The 20009-nt window shown below is 41.4% G+C and overlaps 1 protein-coding gene across 2 annotated transcripts in view; it reads left to right on the top strand.

Moving 5' to 3' along the window:
- The first annotated feature begins 1555 nt into the window (after positions 1 to 1555).
- snx19b (sorting nexin 19b) overlaps positions 1556 to 20009 on the top strand; it is a 42901-nt gene continuing 24447 nt past the window's right edge. The window contains exons 1-11 of one of the 2 annotated variants that reach the window (XM_069718047.1): positions 1556 to 1621; positions 2729 to 2994; positions 3112 to 3306; positions 4404 to 5636; positions 6591 to 6789; positions 6996 to 7096; positions 7205 to 7324; positions 7521 to 7645; positions 8584 to 8677; positions 9246 to 9405; positions 12770 to 12899. In XM_069718047.1, coding sequence (XP_069574148.1) covers positions 2791 to 2994; positions 3112 to 3306; positions 4404 to 5636; positions 6591 to 6789; positions 6996 to 7096; positions 7205 to 7324; positions 7521 to 7645; positions 8584 to 8677; positions 9246 to 9405; positions 12770 to 12899 — 2561 coding nt within the window. In that variant the 5' untranslated portion in view covers positions 1556 to 1621; positions 2729 to 2790. The remainder of the gene's footprint in view (positions 1622 to 2728; positions 2995 to 3111; positions 3307 to 4403; positions 5637 to 6590; positions 6790 to 6995; positions 7097 to 7204; positions 7325 to 7520; positions 7646 to 8583; positions 8678 to 9245; positions 9406 to 12769; positions 12900 to 20009) is intronic. The other variant, XM_069718048.1, reaches the window with a different exon arrangement.

Consider the following 20009-nt stretch of genomic DNA (forward strand, 5'->3'; position numbering starts at 1 on the left):
ATAGCAGGCGAACACCTTGCATGGCAGCCCTGCCATGGTGTGTGAATGGGAAACAGTGGAAAGACAACGTATCATCCAGTCATCTCAGTGTCTGTTTATGGACACAGATTCTAATTCTACAAATAGTGCCTTTAATGGTGAGACAGTTGCTTCAGCAAAAATTATAATTCTCAGATTCATTTTATTTATAAATCTGGTTCTGACTTTATCAAGTCAAGACATGTTTGCTGCAGGTCTGGAAAGAGACACTTAACCTTAAAGATGTGGCTTTCAGATGTACTTGGATCAATAAAAGCAGTAAAATAGGATCTTACATTCAGAGTATAGTGTTTGAATATAGATGACAATTGCTCAACAAAACCTCTGGCCGAGCATATTTATGCTTCTTTTGGAGTTTCATTTGAGCTCGAGGTGGTCCAAATCTACTTTGGGAGCAGTTATACAGACTTGCTTGTTTCAGATTTTATTATCATTCATTCATTTAATCTAATTTGATCTTTTTGAGTATTTTAATTTTTTTTAAATTTGTGCATAAAAATCTAAAATCTCATTTAGCTATCTATTATTTTTGTTGTGCCTGTAAATATTTAATCAACTTTTTTTTTTTTTAATTTTTTTTTTTTTTAATCTCTAAGGGTTGGTGTGTTTGTAACATCACAATGTCTGGCATTGTTCTCTACTACTCTCTTTCAACCATATCAATGTGTTCATTCAGCTTGCTGAACACCACTGCTATTTTAATGTTGTTAAACAACATTTTGTTACAGTTGTTTGTTAGAATATATTTTCTGGCCATCTCTGTTAATTTTGATGAAAGAAAAATGCATTTCGTTCAGTTAAATCCCACAAATGCTTGCTGGTCTCAGTAGCCAGGCCATAACAATGGATAAGCGCTGCAGGCTTTATCCCCAATGATACATTTCACACTCATAAAGGTTGTATGGACTTCTCCAAGAGGAAATACTGATTGCATGTTATTAATTTATTGTTTATAAAGCTCTACGGTCATTGTATTTAAATCTTGTATCTACAGTACACGATCCTAAAATTACATTGGGTATGCACCGATGTTGGCAGAGCTGGATTCAGGTATGTACCTTCTAAATGCTGCTCTAAAACTAGTCTTACATTCCTTTGGAGAATTTAAAGGTTTATGATTTGATGGGGTTTTTAAAAAAAATATTTTTTTTTATGATAGACTACTTGTTATTGTGTAGTTGTGTTATTTTGTTTGCTTTTAAAAGTTTCTTGCTGCTAGGTCTCCCTTGGAAATAAGATCTTTATCTCTCAAAGAGTTCCCGGTTAAATAAAGTTAGACCAATATCCCATGAGCCGTACAAGTGGACAATGTCTCATGGAAGCAGTGGTTGTTGAATGCAAACAAAATAATCCGTATTTTATTTGTATCCTTTCAAAGTGACCTCTGGTCTTCAATATTATATGATATTTTTTTTCAACCCGTATTAACGTGATTTTCACTTTCCAAACCATCAGCAGTGGGAGGCGCGTCATCTGAATATACGTCACAATAGAGGAAGTAAACAAACTCGAGAAAAGAGCGAAAAAGAGAGAGAGAGACGCTCACGAGACCTCCCACTGAGAGCGATGACAGCTCGTGCAGGTTATTTTCTCTTATTTATCCAGTTGGGTAGTTTTTGGTCAAATGTATTTGATAAACTTCTTGTTTAGGAGCCATTATTTTGGTTCTTAGCGCAAAAGTGCGTACCTTCAGCCAGACATGTAGCAGTTAAAGGTTGCGCATATTGTCACATCCCACAGCAGATTATTGCAAACATCTGACAAATTAAAAGGCTCTTGACTTTATTTCGGCATATTTGCAGCACGTCAAGAAACAATGAGGACACTAATATTTCCAATTGTGTCCCACCGCCTTTCATAGCCACCTAACTACGACCGTGAAGGGTGGTGACGAAGGGAGTCTCTTAACGTTAACACCATGATAACATAGATTATTTATGAAATACATCGTCGCAGGTTGAATGAATTGTTTGCCGAATGCTCAGCTTTTGCACGGCATGGTGACTGAGACGTCTGAAAACCGTGGTGGACGTGTAAGCGTAATGCAACGTATAAATGCTAAATTGTGACATTTTTGAATGGGGCTTGGTGCGGCGTTTTCTCACCAGAACAAATAACGGTTTTTATGAGGGCTAACGCCAATCAAACTAACAGGTGGAAGGTATTAGAGCCGATAAATACAGATAATAGTGGTGTGACTAAACACCCGCTGGTTCGATAGTTGAGCCTGTAAGCAATCATTTAGTGACAAAACATCAGGTGAACTCACGTTAGCAGTTAGCATTAAGATGTTTTGGCTGTGGAAGTGGTGTCCATGATATTTCTATTTAATGAGTGTCAAATGCAGTTACAGTGAAATTAAGCAGTGTTAGATAACACCACCACTCTTATGCATACATTCTGTTTAAGATCTGTTTTAATAGTTTAATAGCCTGGTTAATATTGGGTTTATGTAGCATATTTCTCAGCACAAGCTGTTTTGTGTGTGTGTGTGTGTGTGTGTGTGTGTGTGTGTTTGGGGTGGGGGATACAAACACGAGGAGACTGGCCTCCCATGCTGGATAATGTGCACCATGCGCTCATCATCTTTACCTCATATTAATCACATACTGACTCCCGATTGAAAATTCTCAGTCTGTGTTGCATGTTTTACTAAATTTGTATTCCCCATCCGTTTGTTTTTTTTAAGGTGTGGTGTCACTCTGGCATGTGTGATCTCCACTTCTCTCCTCGAGGGTGTGAAGACGAGTAATGGCTGAGGTGTTGGGACAGCGGAGCTTGTTCGGCTTCGGTGTGGTGTTGGCATGGCTCGTGCTGTTCCACCTGCTGGTCAACATCTGGCTGCTGTGCGTGTTCACCAGTCTGCTGGTGGTGCTCGGCGGCTGGCTCGGCTCGCAGGCCGCCCTGGAGTCCGACAGCGTGGTTCACCTGGAGAGATTTATCACCATGGAACAGGTTGATTTGTACAATTCAATGTGGTTCACAGCTCCAGTCTGAGTTTTACTTTTCATTTGTGGACGAGCTTGTTGCCAGTATCACTTTAATTTACACAAATTCTTTGCTAAATTGCAGCTTCCTCCGTCTGTGGAGGACGAGCATCACTTGGACCAGGAGATCCATAATACAGTGAGGAAAATCATCAGGGACTTCGTCACCTCCTGGTACTCCACTGTGTCCTCTGAGAGTGGTTTTGAAACGGAGGTTGAAGAGGCCATGGTCTCTATGGCCATGGAGCTGAAACTGCGCGCAAGACAGGTCGACAGGAAGGTACTAAGTTTTAAAGACATCAAAGGGAATGTGTTTGCATACATTTGATTGGCTTTCTGCAGAGACCTGATTTTAAAAAAAAACATCATATAAAGAGGAAAAGTAGGTCTCTGGATGTGGGTTTAAAAGAAAAGAAGAATCCACTGAAGTTTCTTTCATTATGGACATTATTTAAAGTAAAGTTGAAAAATAGTAAATTTAAAAATCTATGATGATAAAACCATGAATTAATTGAATCAACTGCTTAAATGTTTAATAGATGCTACTGGCTCAAAAACTAAGAAAGGTGTGATGTCACATCACAGGTTATGTGAGCTCTAAACAGTTAAACTAAAAAGACCTTTTTCCCTCTCAGATGGTCTTATTTGGAGGATTTTTAGGGACCTGAGTTCTGGTTGGTAAGTAGTTTTTTACCACTGCAGTTCTTACCCACTGCAAACCAGGAGCACAAGCCTTGCAGTTTTAGAGATGCTCCAATACAATCTTGTGGCTATAGACAAATTTGACCTCTGTCTCTGAAAGTGCCACAATTGTTTTGGTGTATCATATGTATATATACATATATATAGAATATATATATATATATAGAAAGAAACTGTCACCAGGTTTACTCAGATTTCTTATGAAAGAACTAAATATACTGTAATGGTAATCCATTGTTCCAGTTTTACTTTTACCAATACTTCACAGGTAGGTTTAAGTTCATACACAGACCATGAAACGAGTACCAGACTTTTTCCGTTTGATTGCAGTTTATTGAAGATTTGTAGTTGAGCAGGATGAAAATGAACATACCATGAATCTGTCGGGTTGTATGGATCTCCTCTGGTGAATCGTCGGTCTGATGAGAACTGTGTGCTCTTCCCGTACCTGTGCCCACCCTTTCCTGTTTCCTGTGCCCTTTATATACAAAACCCACACACCCGTGTATCCAATTACTGCCGCGGCAGGTGTCCAAAAAATAACGTTGCAAAACATCTAACAAAATAATACAACATGCCAACAATAACATAAATACTGTAGCTCCTACATATATATTTAAATTTTGACCCTCGAAAAGTCTTTAATCTGACGTGTAACATTTGGAATTCCTGCAGGAACTGACCCAGAGGATCTTAGACCTGTTTGGCAGCCATCTGCAGGACTTCATCCGAGCCAAGGAGCTGGTGACCCAGCAGCAGACTGCCCTGACAGCAAATTGGAGGAATGAGAGTGAGCAGTTGTGGAAAGCATATTCCAGCATTACCGCGCCTCACCTTGCCATGTCCAGTGAAACAGTGGAAGTCAACTACGTCAGAGCAGTTGTCGACTTATTGCTGCATATTTTGGTGCCGTCGCCTCACTTGGAGAGCCGCACCGGACGGTTTGTCGTTGGAGAGCTCATAACCTGCAACGTCCTGCTCCCTCTTATTGAAAAGCTGTCCGACCCCGACTGGTTAAACCTCCTGATGATTGAAATATTCGGCCAGTCCAGTAAACCACAGGAGACGATAGCGACAGAGCCGCTGACTTCATCCTCGCCGCTGCCGCCGCCGCCTGCCGAATCAGAGCCAGCTCTTCTGCAACAGGCGACGCAGGTACCTCAGAAGAACAGTGAAGCACCTCCACAAAGAGCAGAGACGGAAATGGTCAATGACACCGAGATGGCGACGCCTGACCTCGCTCCCTATGATGCGATTGACTCTGAGGAGGTGGACTTTGCACACATTAACACAGAGGAAGATGAAACCGCTCTACCTTTTTTAAGGCGCTTCATGAGAGGAAGCAAGTTCAACCCATTTTACCAAGAAAATGACTCTGACCTGGATTCTCCTTTGGCCGACGACAAACGGAGTTCTATCGACTCCTTGCTCATGTTAGGTCAAGAGGAGGGTCTGTACGACAGACAGAAGGAATGTGCCGCATCTTTTGAGAACAACAATGGGGTGGACCTGGATGATGTTTTCCCCAGTCCAGTGGATGGCTCTTGCCCTAAAGTCCTCGTGAATTCAGACTCGGTGGAGCATCCTAACGCCGGGGGCCCCTCATCCGCTAGAATAGCAGAAGGGACCCCCAGCCACCAGGACACGGAGAGGGAAGGCAGTTCCTCTGCAGTAAACCCAAACAGAGAACTTCTTCTTGGTGTAGAACAGACTGGGATGGGAAATCCCAATGAGCTGACTGTAGTCACCCCATTGCAGGGCTGTTCCAATATGGCGACGTTCAGTTTTGAGCCCCTCATCAGTCCTGAAGGACCAGTCATCATCCAGAACCTCCGTATCACCGGCACCATCACAGCGAAGGAACACCGAGGCACCGGCTCGCACCCCTACACACTTTACACCATCAAAGTAAGGAGATTACATAACATCTATCTGTTCCTCTATTTTCTCTATTCAATATTCATTATTTGTTCCATGCAACATTATAAACTTCATTCCAGTTGTTTGATAGTTTGCTGACGTATGAACCAAAGAATAGAAGAGATTTTCAAAGTCAGCTTAGAAAGTTACAGACATAAGTTAAAGGTACCCCTTTGTAAATTTGGACTTGTAGTGCTGTGGACCAATGTTTTCATGAGCAGTTTTGTTTATATTGTATACCATGCACACAAAGGGTTCACATGCACACGTATTACTCGGCACCAACAGGAGCATTGATGCAAATGAAAGAAAATTGTGAAAAATTACTAGAGAAGACATATTTACATTAGTTTACTAACGTAAGTGACAGAGAACAGCAATACATTTTCACACTTTATCTTTTGAAATGTGACTAAGTTGTTGGCTTTTAAAAAACAATTCATTCATTATCTCTATATTAATTTATATTGTTCATTATATGTTCTGAAAAGCAACAATCTGAGGCCAGCCAGCGTTCAGCCAATTGGTTTATTTGTCTGCAAAGCTGATATTTAGCAAGCGGAATGGTTGCAGTGAAATTAATTGCAAGTTAACATATTATTAGTTAAATATACTTGATGACAGTCAGAAGGGTTGTGTTTACGGTTTTTAACAGAATTCTTTTGGAGAGCTTTGATAGATCCATCTTACTGCAATTACTTCAATTTAGCTCAAGGGAATTGAAAATTGACATAAGAGGCAACAGTAAGAAAAGAAAAATGGGGATTTTATTCTTTTGAATCTATGTTTCATTTTAAAACCCAATCTAATACTCACAGATTAGCCTGAAGCCTCACAAAGGTTTTACCAACTGTGCCACAAACTGCAGTATGTTCCACATTTATAAATTAAAGCTGAATTCAGCAAAGTATGCACGTTTTTGTTGTGTTTGTTGTTTTTCAGTATGAAACAGCAATGGGTTGTGACAACCCAGGAAGCCTGCAGCCGGTCTCTGAGGATGGCGAAGCCGTGCAGGCCGGTTCTGAGAATCCGTCACCCATTCAACCCGTCGCCTATCACATGGTGAACAGACGATACAGCGAGTTCCTCAACCTGCAAACACGGCTCGAAGAAAAAACGCAACTACGGAAACTCAGCAAAGGTTGTCTGATTAAATCAATATGAGAATCCTCGTTTTGCTGTTTGGAGCCACCAGTGTGTGAAAATGGATGATCGTGTAGCTTTGTGTGTGAAATCTAGTAATCCATGCGTGACCCTCCCTCTGGCCATGACTTGCCGTGGAATTCCTGAAGAGCTAAATTGATCTGTGTTTGGTATTTGAGCCTGACTATTCGGACTGTTTTTCAGGTGTGAAAGGTCCAAAGAAAATATTTCCAGAAATGCCATTTGGAAACATGGACAGTGACAAGATAGAGGCCAGGAAAGGACTCCTGGAGACCTTTCTTAAAGTTTGTGGAGTGTTTTTTCATTTTTTTTTATGACATTAATTTTGTAGTTATTGGCCTGAATGTCACATTTAAGGTTATTCATGGTTTCTACTGTTTTGATCTTTTCAGCAATTGTGTGCGATCCCTGAAATAGCCAACAGTGAAGAGATGCAGGAGTTTCTCGCTCTCAATACAGATGCCAGGATCGCCTTCGTCAAGAAACCTTTCATCGTGTCGCGCATAGACAAGGTTTGATCCTAAACATTTGGTCATCACTTAAACCGCAACTTAAAAAAAAAAAAAAGAGGTGCAAATACTTGAGTGTGGAAGTTGCTAATGTCAGACTGTAACGCAGCATCTTTGTTTAATGTGGAAGAACATTATGCCTCAGCCTCTGTTCGAGTTACAGTTCGTTTTTAATGCGGTACTGTACGTGTGTGTCTAGATTATGGTGAATGCCATTGTGGACACCCTGAAGACAGCATTTCCTCGTTCAGAACCTCAGAGCCCCACAGAGGATAATGAGTCCGAGATGGATGGAGGGATACTAAGTGCGGACAAAAAGAGCAAGTACGAAGAGCTTTTTTGAAATCTTCTTACTCTCGTCTTATTATTTTAACCATCTGTCATGGTGTTGGAGATATCCATATTCCACTCATTAGTTTGAAATGTTTTTGTATAGTTAGTTGATAACACACTTTACCAGTATCTCTAAATGCGTGGCGATGGGTTTGCTTCCATTTGACCGGTGCACCCTAAGCACTTTGTTGTCCATTCAGTAGCTCTTCTGCATGGCGATATTCAACGTCGTTTTTTATTGAGAGCTTGCTGAGACTCATTCACATTGGCTGAACAATGTATTTCCATACCTCCATAGTGAACTTTGAGGCTCAAATTGTAGTCGTGGTTGTGGATGGGAAGCCAGTGAGGGATCATTACACACATGGAGGAGGATAGGACCTGGGGGCAGAGCATGAACTGCATGCACTAACCTTTTTTCCCCAAGGAGCTCACCTGCTCTGAAATTCAACAAATTTAGGAGCATGCAAACAAATTTAGGAGCAGAGGTTCTTAACAAGAAATTTAACATATTCATAATTCACGTGCATGTGTGTTTGTGCTTCTTCTCTTTGTAAGCGGGTCGGTGATCAGTGTATCTGACTCCAGCCACTGTGCTGAAGGCTTCCACACTTTATATTTCGCTCACGTTTAATATCACAGTTGTCAGGTATTTTAGCTGATAGGCTACATTATATTTGTAACAACAGATTAAAGGAGGTTGTTATCCTAAATTATTTTTCCAACTCGCACAAATACATTTTTAGTCGGATTGTGTCTTTGTAGCAGAGAGCATTACTATACATGTTGATAGTTACCGCGTTAAATCGGACTCATGTTGTCTTGATGTAGGTTTAATTATTTTTAGTGGTGTGATTGTGTGTGTGTGTGTCTGAGTGTGTGTGTACCTGTTTGTGCGTGTGCATATTTATTTGCTTTTATATTCCCAGGTCCCGCCTGAAGTTCTCCAGTAAAAACATCCCCTTTATGAATGGCTCCGACTTAAGACCGCCAGTTTTGTTCAGTCGCGAACAAACTAGCACAGTAAGCAACTTTCACACTTCTGCAATTTAAACTATTTTAAAAAGGGACTTTTCGTCTATTTCTCATTTTAAACCTGAAGTCTGGGACTTTTACATATAAATAGCTGTTCGACACATGTCCTTGCAAACGAGTTCTCAAAATGCTGATTCAAACTTTTAAAGCCAGATAAAAAAAAAATTTATTTTACAGTGTACCCAGTTTTTAAATGTGCCGTCTGGTGAGACGTCCTCATGCTGGCCAGATGAGTACTGACTGGGCACTTTGAGCAGAGTAGGTGCATTAGAGACTTATGCAGACAGAGCTGGCACCTTCCAGTTTAGTCCTTTGCTAACTTAAATGGGAATAAAATAATTGAGTTGTGTGGCTCATCTCGACTTCACAGACAGAATGGATCAAATTCTGATAGTGAAAGAAGCCGTTTCGCGGAGGTGTAATGCTCAAAACCATTTACCCACTTTGTCAGAGCTGCACAGTAGTGCCAGAGCATGCTGGAATTACTCTCACTGGTAACCACTCACTCATTCGGAGGTTTTTCTTTGTTTAATTCTCCTGCTCTGTGCGCCAACAGGTGTTTAAGGCGATGTCTCTGGAAGACTTGAAAAACTTTATCACTGAACAGGAGAAAGCGTCCATCAGAGCCGAGCCAGAGAGGGAAGGCAGTCCGCTGCTGGGAGAACTCCGAGACTCTCTGGATTACAGCTCGGGGGAAAAGCAGAGTCCGGAACAAGGTGAGGAAAGGGCTTGAGTGTAACACTGTATTCGCTTTGCTTGATGTTACGTTCTGGCAAGTTTGCTCAGTTGGTACGTATCTCAAATCTTCTGCGTGAGGGCTGAGGATGCATGATGTGAGCAACACATCTCCGGTTCGATTCCAGGGCTGGTCAGATCTTTACAGGAATCATCACACTTCTATTGACTTGTATTACAAAACAAAAGTCCAATGTTGAACTTGAATCTGAACCTTCCAGCCTTTCATCATTCATCATGTTTGTCTGACTCACTCTGGCATGTCTGCTTTTGTTTTCCTTTGTGTCTCATCAGCTCACTGACTCACTCTCTCACCACAACTTTCTACTCCGTCTCTCACCGTGATCGCGGCGGGGTCAACTGATAGAAACCATTTAGTTCCAGACATTCCAGTCCCACATCAGATTCATCAGTCAGAGATATTCATGTTTTGATACATCTTGGTATGTTGCCGTAGCTGAAGAGACCGTGAGTGTGAGGAAGCAAAGCAAGAATTAAAAGTGATACTTTGTTACTTATGTAATCCAGTTTTTTGTTGTTGAATTACACTTCACTGCTTCAACTGTAGACTGGAGCGTATGACATGCAAACAACACTTAATAACACTTAATGATAATTCTGTGACAGTGGTCATATATGAATGGAATCAATGTGGGATAAATGTGCATTCACCATGACAGCATTACATTGCATTGGAAACCCCTGTCCAGTACTAACTTTGGTCTCAAAAAGGGACATGGGATGCTGGGTTTACTAGAGCCAAACCTAGTATGTGGTTGGAATGTGCGTGAAATGCTAGAAAGATTTTGATTTAAAAAAAAAAAAAAAAAGGGCTTTTTGTCAGAAACTTAAGTCGTGGCATTTCGGCCTTTTCGGCCTTTGTTCAGACATTTGCTTTGTAGGGATGACTCAGTCTGAGCGGAGCGGGAGAGAGAACGCTGAAGGAAGATAACGATCTCAAATTTACTACGACATTCGTGTGCAGTAAAAGTATAATAAAGGCCAACAATATTAATTCATTGATGGGCAGACATCAATTCCAATTTTTTATGACAACAGAATAAACATGTAGAGGATGGGTAGAGCAATACCGCTGTCCTCTCCGACAGATACAAAAATTAAAAATGCTAAAATGGGTCGCTACATATGTATACTTTCCGTAAATATACCTGGGCCCAAGTAAACTCTATATGTGGAACCACTGTGTGATGTCTTGCATTTGTTGACCCTGAAGTAAGGAGCTTTCCCTGAAAATGCCTCGGTCGGTGGGGGAGGAGGGAGTTCCTTTTTTGTATTCCAGTAAAAAGGGTGTCACGGAATCACATTGGTGATTTGGGGGTCCAGACCACCTACCTGATTCCTCAGTTCATTCCTGTTTCGTTCTTTTTCCTTTAAATTTGCATTGCTGTCTTTTATTTAACGGGGAGTCCACTTTTGACAGTTAAAAAAAAAAGGACCAAAATCCTTATCCTTTTTATGCTCCTCATTATCCATAATGCAATTCGAAACACACTGGGATTTTTTTTTAAATCAATTGAGCTCCCTTCACTTGTGTGGTTACCATGAAAAAGAAGTTGGTTTCAAGATGCATTGGTTTGTTTTGTTTTTTCAACTAACATTTCACCCTGTTTGTTTTCATCCTGATGAAGGAACTCGTGCTGAGTTTCAACTCTAACACTGATTTGTTAGCTGTCTTTAACTATTAAATAGAATGTCTCTCACCATCCCACCTTGTTGCATCATGCACCACCACTGCTCCATCTTACTTCATCACAGGGAATCACAAAAGGAAAAAGGGTTGATCTCATTAACATCATGTGGAAACAATCTCTGCATATGTTTGACACTGGAATGAGACATCCCCCGTTAAATTGAATCCAAATTGCATTTTTTCCTTGTCTCGGTATCTGCTGATCGTCTTTTTGAAAGACGAGACATTTTTCTTTTCCAGACAGTCAGGGTGAATGAAGGGTGACCGGAGTCCTTAGTTCTGAAGAAGCTACCAGACTGACAGTTCACAGAGGACTAATATGCTACTTTCACAGTAAATGTGTAAAAGTCAGAATACCTTAAAGTTTCAATTGGTGCATTTGCAGTACATTAAGTCAACCCATATCCTGACTGTGAATTCTGTCCCTGCTGAAATACTGACGCTAAATTTATCTCTGTTAAATATTTATCCGTGAAAATCTGCTGAAATAAGTCCATTTATTTAATTTGGTCAAGAATTAGTAGCTAAACTTGACTGACATACATTTTTGTACAGTCAAGTTCCATCAGTAGCATGATCCAAGAAGGACCACAGATGAGTTTTACAAAAAAAACTCCCTAAACAACAACAAATAATAAATCATGGTTTTGCAAAAACACTTGATTTGCAGTTTTAAAGACCTCAGGGACACTGACAAGGGCCAAAGCATTATGGCTGGATGACGGGGTCAGAGCAACATCGGGAATACTCATCAGCATCCCTTGGTCAATTTAGGTTCCTCAGCAGATCTCCATCTCTGTGACCAAAGTTCTCTGAAACCCTTTCACTGATAAAGAAACCTGTTATGGCAGAAACCTGTCAGTAAACAAGTTATCCAAGTGCATTGATGTAGTTATCTACTTCATTCTCTACCTCATTCTCAGTCTTTTCTGCCTGTAGCACTCCTCAAGCGTCAAGCGTTTTTGTTAATTACACATGACAGTGGCCGTGGTCACCTTGAATTCATGTCAGGTCTAGATTCCAACACTGAGTAGGAGCTGTTGTAGTGGACAAAGTATCAAAGGATGAAAATGCAAAGCTTTAATAGCCATCACTCAAGGCGTGCTGTTGAGCTGAGAGTTTCGGTCACCTGTCAAATTGTGATGTCACTGCTGGATGTTGTCAGTTTTCTGATTGAGCTTTTCACTCTTAACATACATGCACTTCAATGTATCCTGATGATAGCATTGAAAGAGTTGTCCTAACACGAAGATCCCTTCAATTAGAAAGCCACAGTGCACGCAGATGAAGCAGAAAACATAATGGATCATACTCAGCAGAACCAGCAGCGTCTTACCACACGAGGGCAGTGTGAATAAATGTATGAGGTGTACAGATGTGTTAATCAGACCTGCAGGTTCAGCAAAATGCACACGGATGAAATGGATTAACCTGAAACTAATGATTTGGTTTCAGATACTACATACCATATGTCTCTTTACAAATCATCTGTGAGATGCAGCTTATTGCGCACTGCCCTGAATCTACACACAGTATATTTTAAATATCTGCTCTTTATCAATACCGCGATAATTCTCTTACAGTATGTCATTCACCAGTAGTGTTTGTATATGTTTTGCATGTTGTGGGCCCAGCATCGGAGACAGCGCTGGCTGAGGTGGCCATGAACATCCTGTGTCTGCTGATGAAGGACCAGTGGAGCTGGCTGTGCACCGAGAACATTCAGAGGACCATCAGGCTCCTGTTTGGGACCCTTATTAACAGGTGAAGTGCCACCATACACTTAACACAGGTGGGATGCAGCAACATAGCACCATAAGGAAGGAAACGTTTGTCTGACGGCAGGATAAGGAGACATTAAACCAACATTCGCATATACAAGAAAATAGATTTAGACTGCTGCGTTAAACAAATTAAAACAATTGAAGTTAATTGACGATTAAAGGCTGGCGTTTTGCTGGCTTTGCACTCTCAATTTCTTCATTACTGTTTTATTTACCATTTGCACAGTTCATACACTCAGTGCACCCACTGTTTGCTTTTGGCACCAAAGAGCTACTCAGTCTAATTAAAGTTGGACTTTTTTTCTTTTTTTGGGGGGGGAAACGGATCAACCACAGTGAAGCTTCATGAAGTTTATTGCTTTCCTCAGTTTTCATAATCTTCTAGTACTGGTAACATTTTAAAACAACTTTATGTTGATTGTTCTGAGTAAACCTGGCTGGTGCTGCTGCTGCAATGTAAAGTGCTTTTTACAAGATTTTCTGCAGCGAAGAAGTGATGGAAAGGTCTGCATATTAGGGGGCCGCTGAGTCCGTGGACTCAGCCAGGGTCAGCACATGAAGACACATGTTTCCTAGTGGAGATTCCACAGAGAGGGCTGTTTATGAGCTGGAGAGGCGACTCCGGCTCAATCGTTAGTCAAGGAGAGTTGATATTTTGGACGAGGGTTCACCGTGAGCCTTTGCAGTGGTCCGTGTGGTAAACAGTCAGAGGCATCACTTGTCATGCTGTGTTACTTAACAAAACCACAAACCGTAAATAATTCTTCGGTCTCTAACTTGAGAGACACTTGCTCTCACTTTTTGAATACTTGTCTTTTCACTATTACATCTGTTGTAAAGTATATGAGTAGGTGCATACATGCACCGTTTGGTGCCGAAGAGAATGTGGAACATCAACTCCTCAAACATTTGTCGCAGATAGGTATAGCTGCTGCTGCCAGTAAACTGACCATGCAGACAATGTTCTCAGGTTCTAATGTTTGTGCTGTTAGTGCTGTGACCTCACGCTCCCCAGGGGTGTCAGTACGAGAATACTTTTGCTTCATATTGATACTGGGTCCTCTATTTTAAGAAGTTTCCCCCAGTCAAGTATGAAAGGCCTTGTCCTTTTGTTTGGCCTCGTCTATATTAGGCAGCAGTCTGTCAACATCACAGTGACAGCCCTCGTCGTGGCATCAGCCGCTTTCTCGGTGCAGAGGAGATGAGATGCTCTCGCTGCATGTGAAAATAGTTCTGTTTATGTTTACAATTTCAGCAGTTACAAAAACGAATGCAGAGTGCCACATAGAGAATAAAACAACAAGCAGAACAGTAAAGAACATTTCAGGGCTGGATTTAAGCATGGCATTAAAGTAAAATACAAACATAAAACAGCAATAGCTTACATAGAAATTAAAATTACATAAAAGCCTGATATAAAAGTCATCCTACTGAAAGGAAAAAGTGATTGAGCAATGATGTGGGTGATCGTTCAAATTGTTAGAGTATGTCATGATGTTTTAAAATGCCTGGCTCACAACCTTTGGGCTTTGGCCAGGATTTACTGATGGCTACCAGAACCAAGCCGGATTTTGTGATGCTCTCTCCGACAGAGATGAAGCCAGTTCGTGGCCATTCCCAGCCGAGCTTTAAAGCGCTGTGAAACAATACTTTAGGCCATAATATTATGGCGCCTCAGGGGCTGGCAGTGATGGTTGCTCTTTTCCATCACTTTGGTCAAGGCTGAAATATCTGTGGATTTCCATGAAATTTCATACGAACACTCGCAGCTTTTCGAGGAGGAATCCCAATGACATTAGTGGTCACCTGAATTTTCCTCAAGTGTCACCAGCAGGATGACATTTTTCTAGGTTGGAGTGAAATGCCTCATCAACTTTTGATGGATTGCTGGGAAGTTAAGTATATACAGTACACTAAAAGAGCAACTAGGAACTGCTTGCTAACACAAGCCTTCCTCGTACTCTAAGACTGCCTGAGTTCTTGGTGTCATGGATTCCACAAGATGTTGGAACCATTCTTCTGAGCTTCATATTGACATGACTTCTTTACGTCATTTCTGCTGGTTTGTCAGCTGCACGTTCATGTTGCATGTCTCCTGGTTTATCACATCACCAAAGATGTTCTGCGGGATTCAGATCTGCTGCCTGGGGAGGCCACTGAAGTCCACTTGACCACACTGTCATGTTCACGAAAGTAGTTTGAGAGGACTTTTGCTTTGTGACGTGGTGCGTTATCCTGCTGGAAGCATTAAAGGAGGGTAATAAACAGACAACACATGGTCAGGAACAATAATCGACAGGCGGTAGTATTCAGACCATGGTTGTTAATATAAAGAAAACATTTCCCATACCATTACAAGACTCATCAGATGCCTCCGATTTGTGTTCTTTGCTGACAGGACGAGACACCCAACACGTTCTGCAGTTGTAGCTCATCCGCCTCGGACGTGTTGTGAGCCTGAGCTGCTTTTCTGCTCAGCACAGTTGTAAAGAGAGATCATCTGAGATAGCGTTACCTTTCTGTGAGCTCCAGCCAGTCTGACCATTCTCAACAAATTCTGCCATTCACTGGATTTAATTTGTTTTTTGCATCACTTTGAGTAAACTCTACAGAGTGTTGTGGTAAAAATGTCAAGAGATCAGCAGTTTCAGGAAAAACTCAAACCAGCTCGCTCTGGCAACAACAATCCTGCCACAGTTGAAAGCATTGAAAATCACTGAGACCTGCTTTTTCACAACTGTGATGGTTGATGTGAATGGGAGGTGAAGCTCCTAATGTGTATCTGCAGGATTTCATGCACTGCACTGCTGCCACGTGGCCGCTTGGATGATTGTATTGATGTATGAACATCAGGAAGGAATGTGTGATCCTCTGTCTTTTCATGTAGCTCAGTCATCAGGTCAAATTTTACTAATACATTTCCAACAGTGACTATTATGCTTAACAGCATTTGCGTCAACCTCTGCTGTATTTGCCAGTATGTGCATCCAACCTGACCAGGTGACATGAACGTAGACTTTTATTAATATTGAAATTCAATCAAAGGACGAAATAGATAATGCTCACACACATAAGGGTGTGTCTGCTTTGTTGCAGGAATAACCAGTTGTTGGCTGACATATGCAGTGCAATCAAAAAGTTCAGAGACTGCGCCTTTAACAACCAAAAACTGCCTGATTTAGACGTGGCTGCCTTTGTGCAGCAGTACACGTCTTCCAGCACTCCTGCCACGTTTGGAAAGCTCCCTGGAAGTCGGCAGTGACAGTCTGACCCTGTTGGACGAATGTCAAAGAAAAACCACCAGCTGTGGTTATGGAAGCACAACCAAGAGCTTGTGCTTTTGACCTGATGCACCTTCTTCAGTCTCAGACAGCGAGGTTCTGCCTCCCTTGAAAACACCTCACCTGGCTCAATGCTTCTGTGACGGAAGGCTTTCCAAAGTGTTTCAAGGGTCTTTGCTGCTGACTGACACAAAATTAGATGTTCAAGTGTCAGGTCCATAGTGAAAATGCAACAGCACAAATACCAGCGGTCACAAATGTGTGTTACTCAGGTGCTGACGTTGATCAAGTGACGTAAATTGGAAAACTTACTCACAAAATGTTATTGCCTCCCCCTGCTCCTTGCACATTACTGTTTGTGTGCAATAGGAACAGTCTCAAAACTGTCTAATTATTTTCATAATGTAAAATTTAAATGTGTTTAAGATTCCATTTCCAATATAATTATACCATTCTTGTGAACACTAGTCATTTCTGAATGGCTTGCAAGGTGTCTTAAAACTTCACAAAATCTTAATACTGTTGTATTCAGCTTCTGGTATCCAATAATATGGATACTTCAAACCATGGTACCGACCGACTATTTAATGAAACTCGGTGTCTAGGAAGTCAAAACTGATCACAACTAACTCAAAGCTCAGCCACCTTTTTTCTTTAGATTAGTGGCAGTGATTCAGTTTTGATAAAACAATGAACTCAATGTTGGGATTGCGTTTGCTGCCACCGTGTCCTTCCTTTTATTAAAACAGGGCGCCTCATTGTGCATCAATGTGCACTACGGGTCACTGAAATATGTACTGTATGTGTGATATTCACTGCACAGAAGGAATATAAAGATGCAGAGACATTACAGTGGTCATAACAACTTGCCGTGGAAGTGCATTTCGAGTGCTGCAGTAACTGGACCCTGCTTTGTACGATAGAATGATGTGTTTTTCAGTGTTGGCTTGTTATTTTTTAGTAATAAACGGGTCCACAAATTTGTCTAAAAATCCCACATGGAGCCTTTTTTTTTTTTACTTTAACTGACAGGATGTGTCATATGCTGTGGAAGTTTTTATATAACCTGACAGCTGTTTAGTGGGAGGCAAATAGGAGCTGCAGGCAGCAGAAACCTTACCCATGCCAGTCTACTGCTGCAGTGCATGGACGTCTGTCAGAATTCAATTTGGAATTGCGAGTTGATAGAGAGAAAGTGTGTGTTTGTGTGTGCGTGTGAGAAATGAAGCCTGAACCCAACAGGCCAAATCTGTGTGCATGTGTGTGTGTGTGTGTGTGTGTGTGTGTGTGTGTGTGTGTGTGTGTGTGTGTGTGTGTGTGTGTGTGTGTGTGTGTGTGTGTGTGTGTGTGTGTGTGTGTGTGACAGGTCTGGCTGGAAAAGCCGTCTCTCTGCTCCTATAAATGGGGTCTAAGGCAAGGCTCTGGTTTGGGAGATGTCTGATTTTTATGGACTGGAAAGTGGGACAATTTAAGATGAATATAGTCTCTTTCTGTTAGACAGCAGTCTGGATGGAAAATCCAGTTGCAGCCAGACAGTTGTCAGTGGCTAGATGTACTGTAGATGTAGCAGAGCGCAGGCACTTTACGTCAGCGTCCAGCATTTGGAGGGATACTCCATGTTCTGCTTGGTTAAACGTGTCTGTAAACATAATATGACCGTCATTTGCTGGGTATAATGACCAGTGGCTCCTGTTAGTGAAAATTTTGAGGCAAATTTCCATCAGCGCAAATACAAATTAATGAAACTTTGAGAAAGGCATGCAGACATTTGTCAGCCTTTAAAATGTGGAGTCAACTTCATGAGTGCATGCGTGAGATGTGGCCTACGATAGAATGAAATATGCCCCTCGCTGAGTCCTATACTCACTGGACAACATGTGCTGCAATCGTGTGGTGGGGAAACTGGGTCAGTGGCAATGATGATGCACCTGTAATGGATGTAATTAATGAAATTGCATCGACTGGTTCGGACTTTCTCGGCAAGCTGTTTTGCTGTTGGACTGTGGTCAGTAAGACGCTGTAAATGTGGAACGTTCCCCAGGCAGGTCCAGAGGACACGTTTTAGCACTCCACCTACTTGGAGAATGCAGATGTGCTCTTTGTCGGTCCGCTGCACTACCACGCCGCCGCTCGGCAGCCTTTTTTTTCCACTTGTTGGTCTGGAGGACTTCCTTATTGGTTCACAGCATGTTTCACTTCACCAAACTCCATGTGGCGTCTGTGCTCTGCCAGTCTTCTGCTGCACCTGTTATACAGTGACATGATTCTTTATTTTTACTCCCTAAAACAGCATATTAATACTTCCATAAACAATTCAAATGGTACCACAAGTCCTCGCTGACAGCTTGATGATGGAGGTGAGGATGACGAGGGGTATGGAGAATTTAAACCCTGTCAACGGTCGTCGAAGAAAAACGCTCTCACTCTTCCAGCCTTTTTCTGTGGCCCGCTCTGCTTCTGCTTTTGCAACGCTGTTAATTAATACCCGGGGATCTCAATCTGACATCCAGTGGCCTGCTTGGGTTTCACCAGTGGTGAACAACAAGTTGTTTCGCTTCAGTGAAAGTGGTTTCTGTCTCACTGCTGCACTTTTTAGCCTCTGACCACAATGTGGCATTTGTAGAGAACTCCAAAGATATGCCCAGAACTCCAACAATAACGAAATGTATAGGGCTGCCTTTTCCAAGAGGTGGATTTTATTAACTATGAGGCCACTAGCATACTTTTTCATTGTTAGTTTTCCAATGTTTTAAGCTGGCAGCTTGCTTTGAATTTGCAGGTATTAACTTCAATGTTAATCCAGTTTTCATTCTTAACACTGTGTTTTAGCTGAAAGTGTGAAGACCAGGTCATCAGAAACAGTTTGTACAAAAAGTCGCAAGATAATACCATACCAGAAACCATGAATTTCACTTAGTAGTGCTGCAGAACTTTTCACAAAAAACGATCTGCGTCTTACTGCAGACGTCATCGGCCAATGGAATCCTCTCTGTTGTCACAGAGATGGCTCAGTTATGGAAAGGAATGGATCACAGCTGAGCCGCCACCTTGACATCTGAGCAAACTCCATCTGCTAACAAGGACTGTGAAATGCAGCTGAAAGATGAAGAAGGTTCGTCAGTAGAACTTCTGTTTCGCTTTGTTTTGGTCACTTGTGTTCAGAACCTCTTCACACTTTTGTGACATGACAAAACAAAATGTACAAAAACAATGGTACACATTTCCCCTCGGGGATTAATAAAGTATATACCTACCTACCTACCTACCATTTCAGAATATTGTTTTTGCTGTTTTTATTCTTTTAATTTTTGTTGAACATTGGCTAGAACAGAAACCGGTCAGTTTTAGTGTAATTATTTAGCTTCTGATGAGGCTAAATTAATTGTATGAATTATACCAGGAAGGAGAGATTATATTAAAAGTATAGCATTATGTCGATTCTGGAAATGCTATGGGACAGCCCACAGGTAGAATGTGGCCTCTCCTAGAACGTCTAGCAGATTATTAGGGAAGAATATCTAACAAAATACAAAAAAACTTGTACGGGATCACATTGGCATCATCCAAAGTCGAATTAGTTCCGGGAGAAACAGCGGAAAGATAACTGGTTGAAACAGATTTTGTCCCGTGCAAAATAATATCTGTTTCTCATTTATTTTTGCTTGCTGACTCCAAAAAACACCTATAGAGGATATTATTAGCAAAAGTTACACTTTATAATTTGATCATACATATATTTGTAAGTGTAAAAACAGCTTAAGTTATGGATAATAGACACTCTGTCACTTAAAAAACATGCCTGATAGAAA

This window comes from Brachyistius frenatus, unplaced genomic scaffold (assembly GCF_029030835.1).
Source record: "Brachyistius frenatus isolate BFR_SWC_R1_liver_20210118 unplaced genomic scaffold, ASM2903083v1 Contig_185, whole genome shotgun sequence".
Taxonomy (NCBI): Eukaryota; Metazoa; Chordata; class Actinopteri; family Embiotocidae; genus Brachyistius; species Brachyistius frenatus.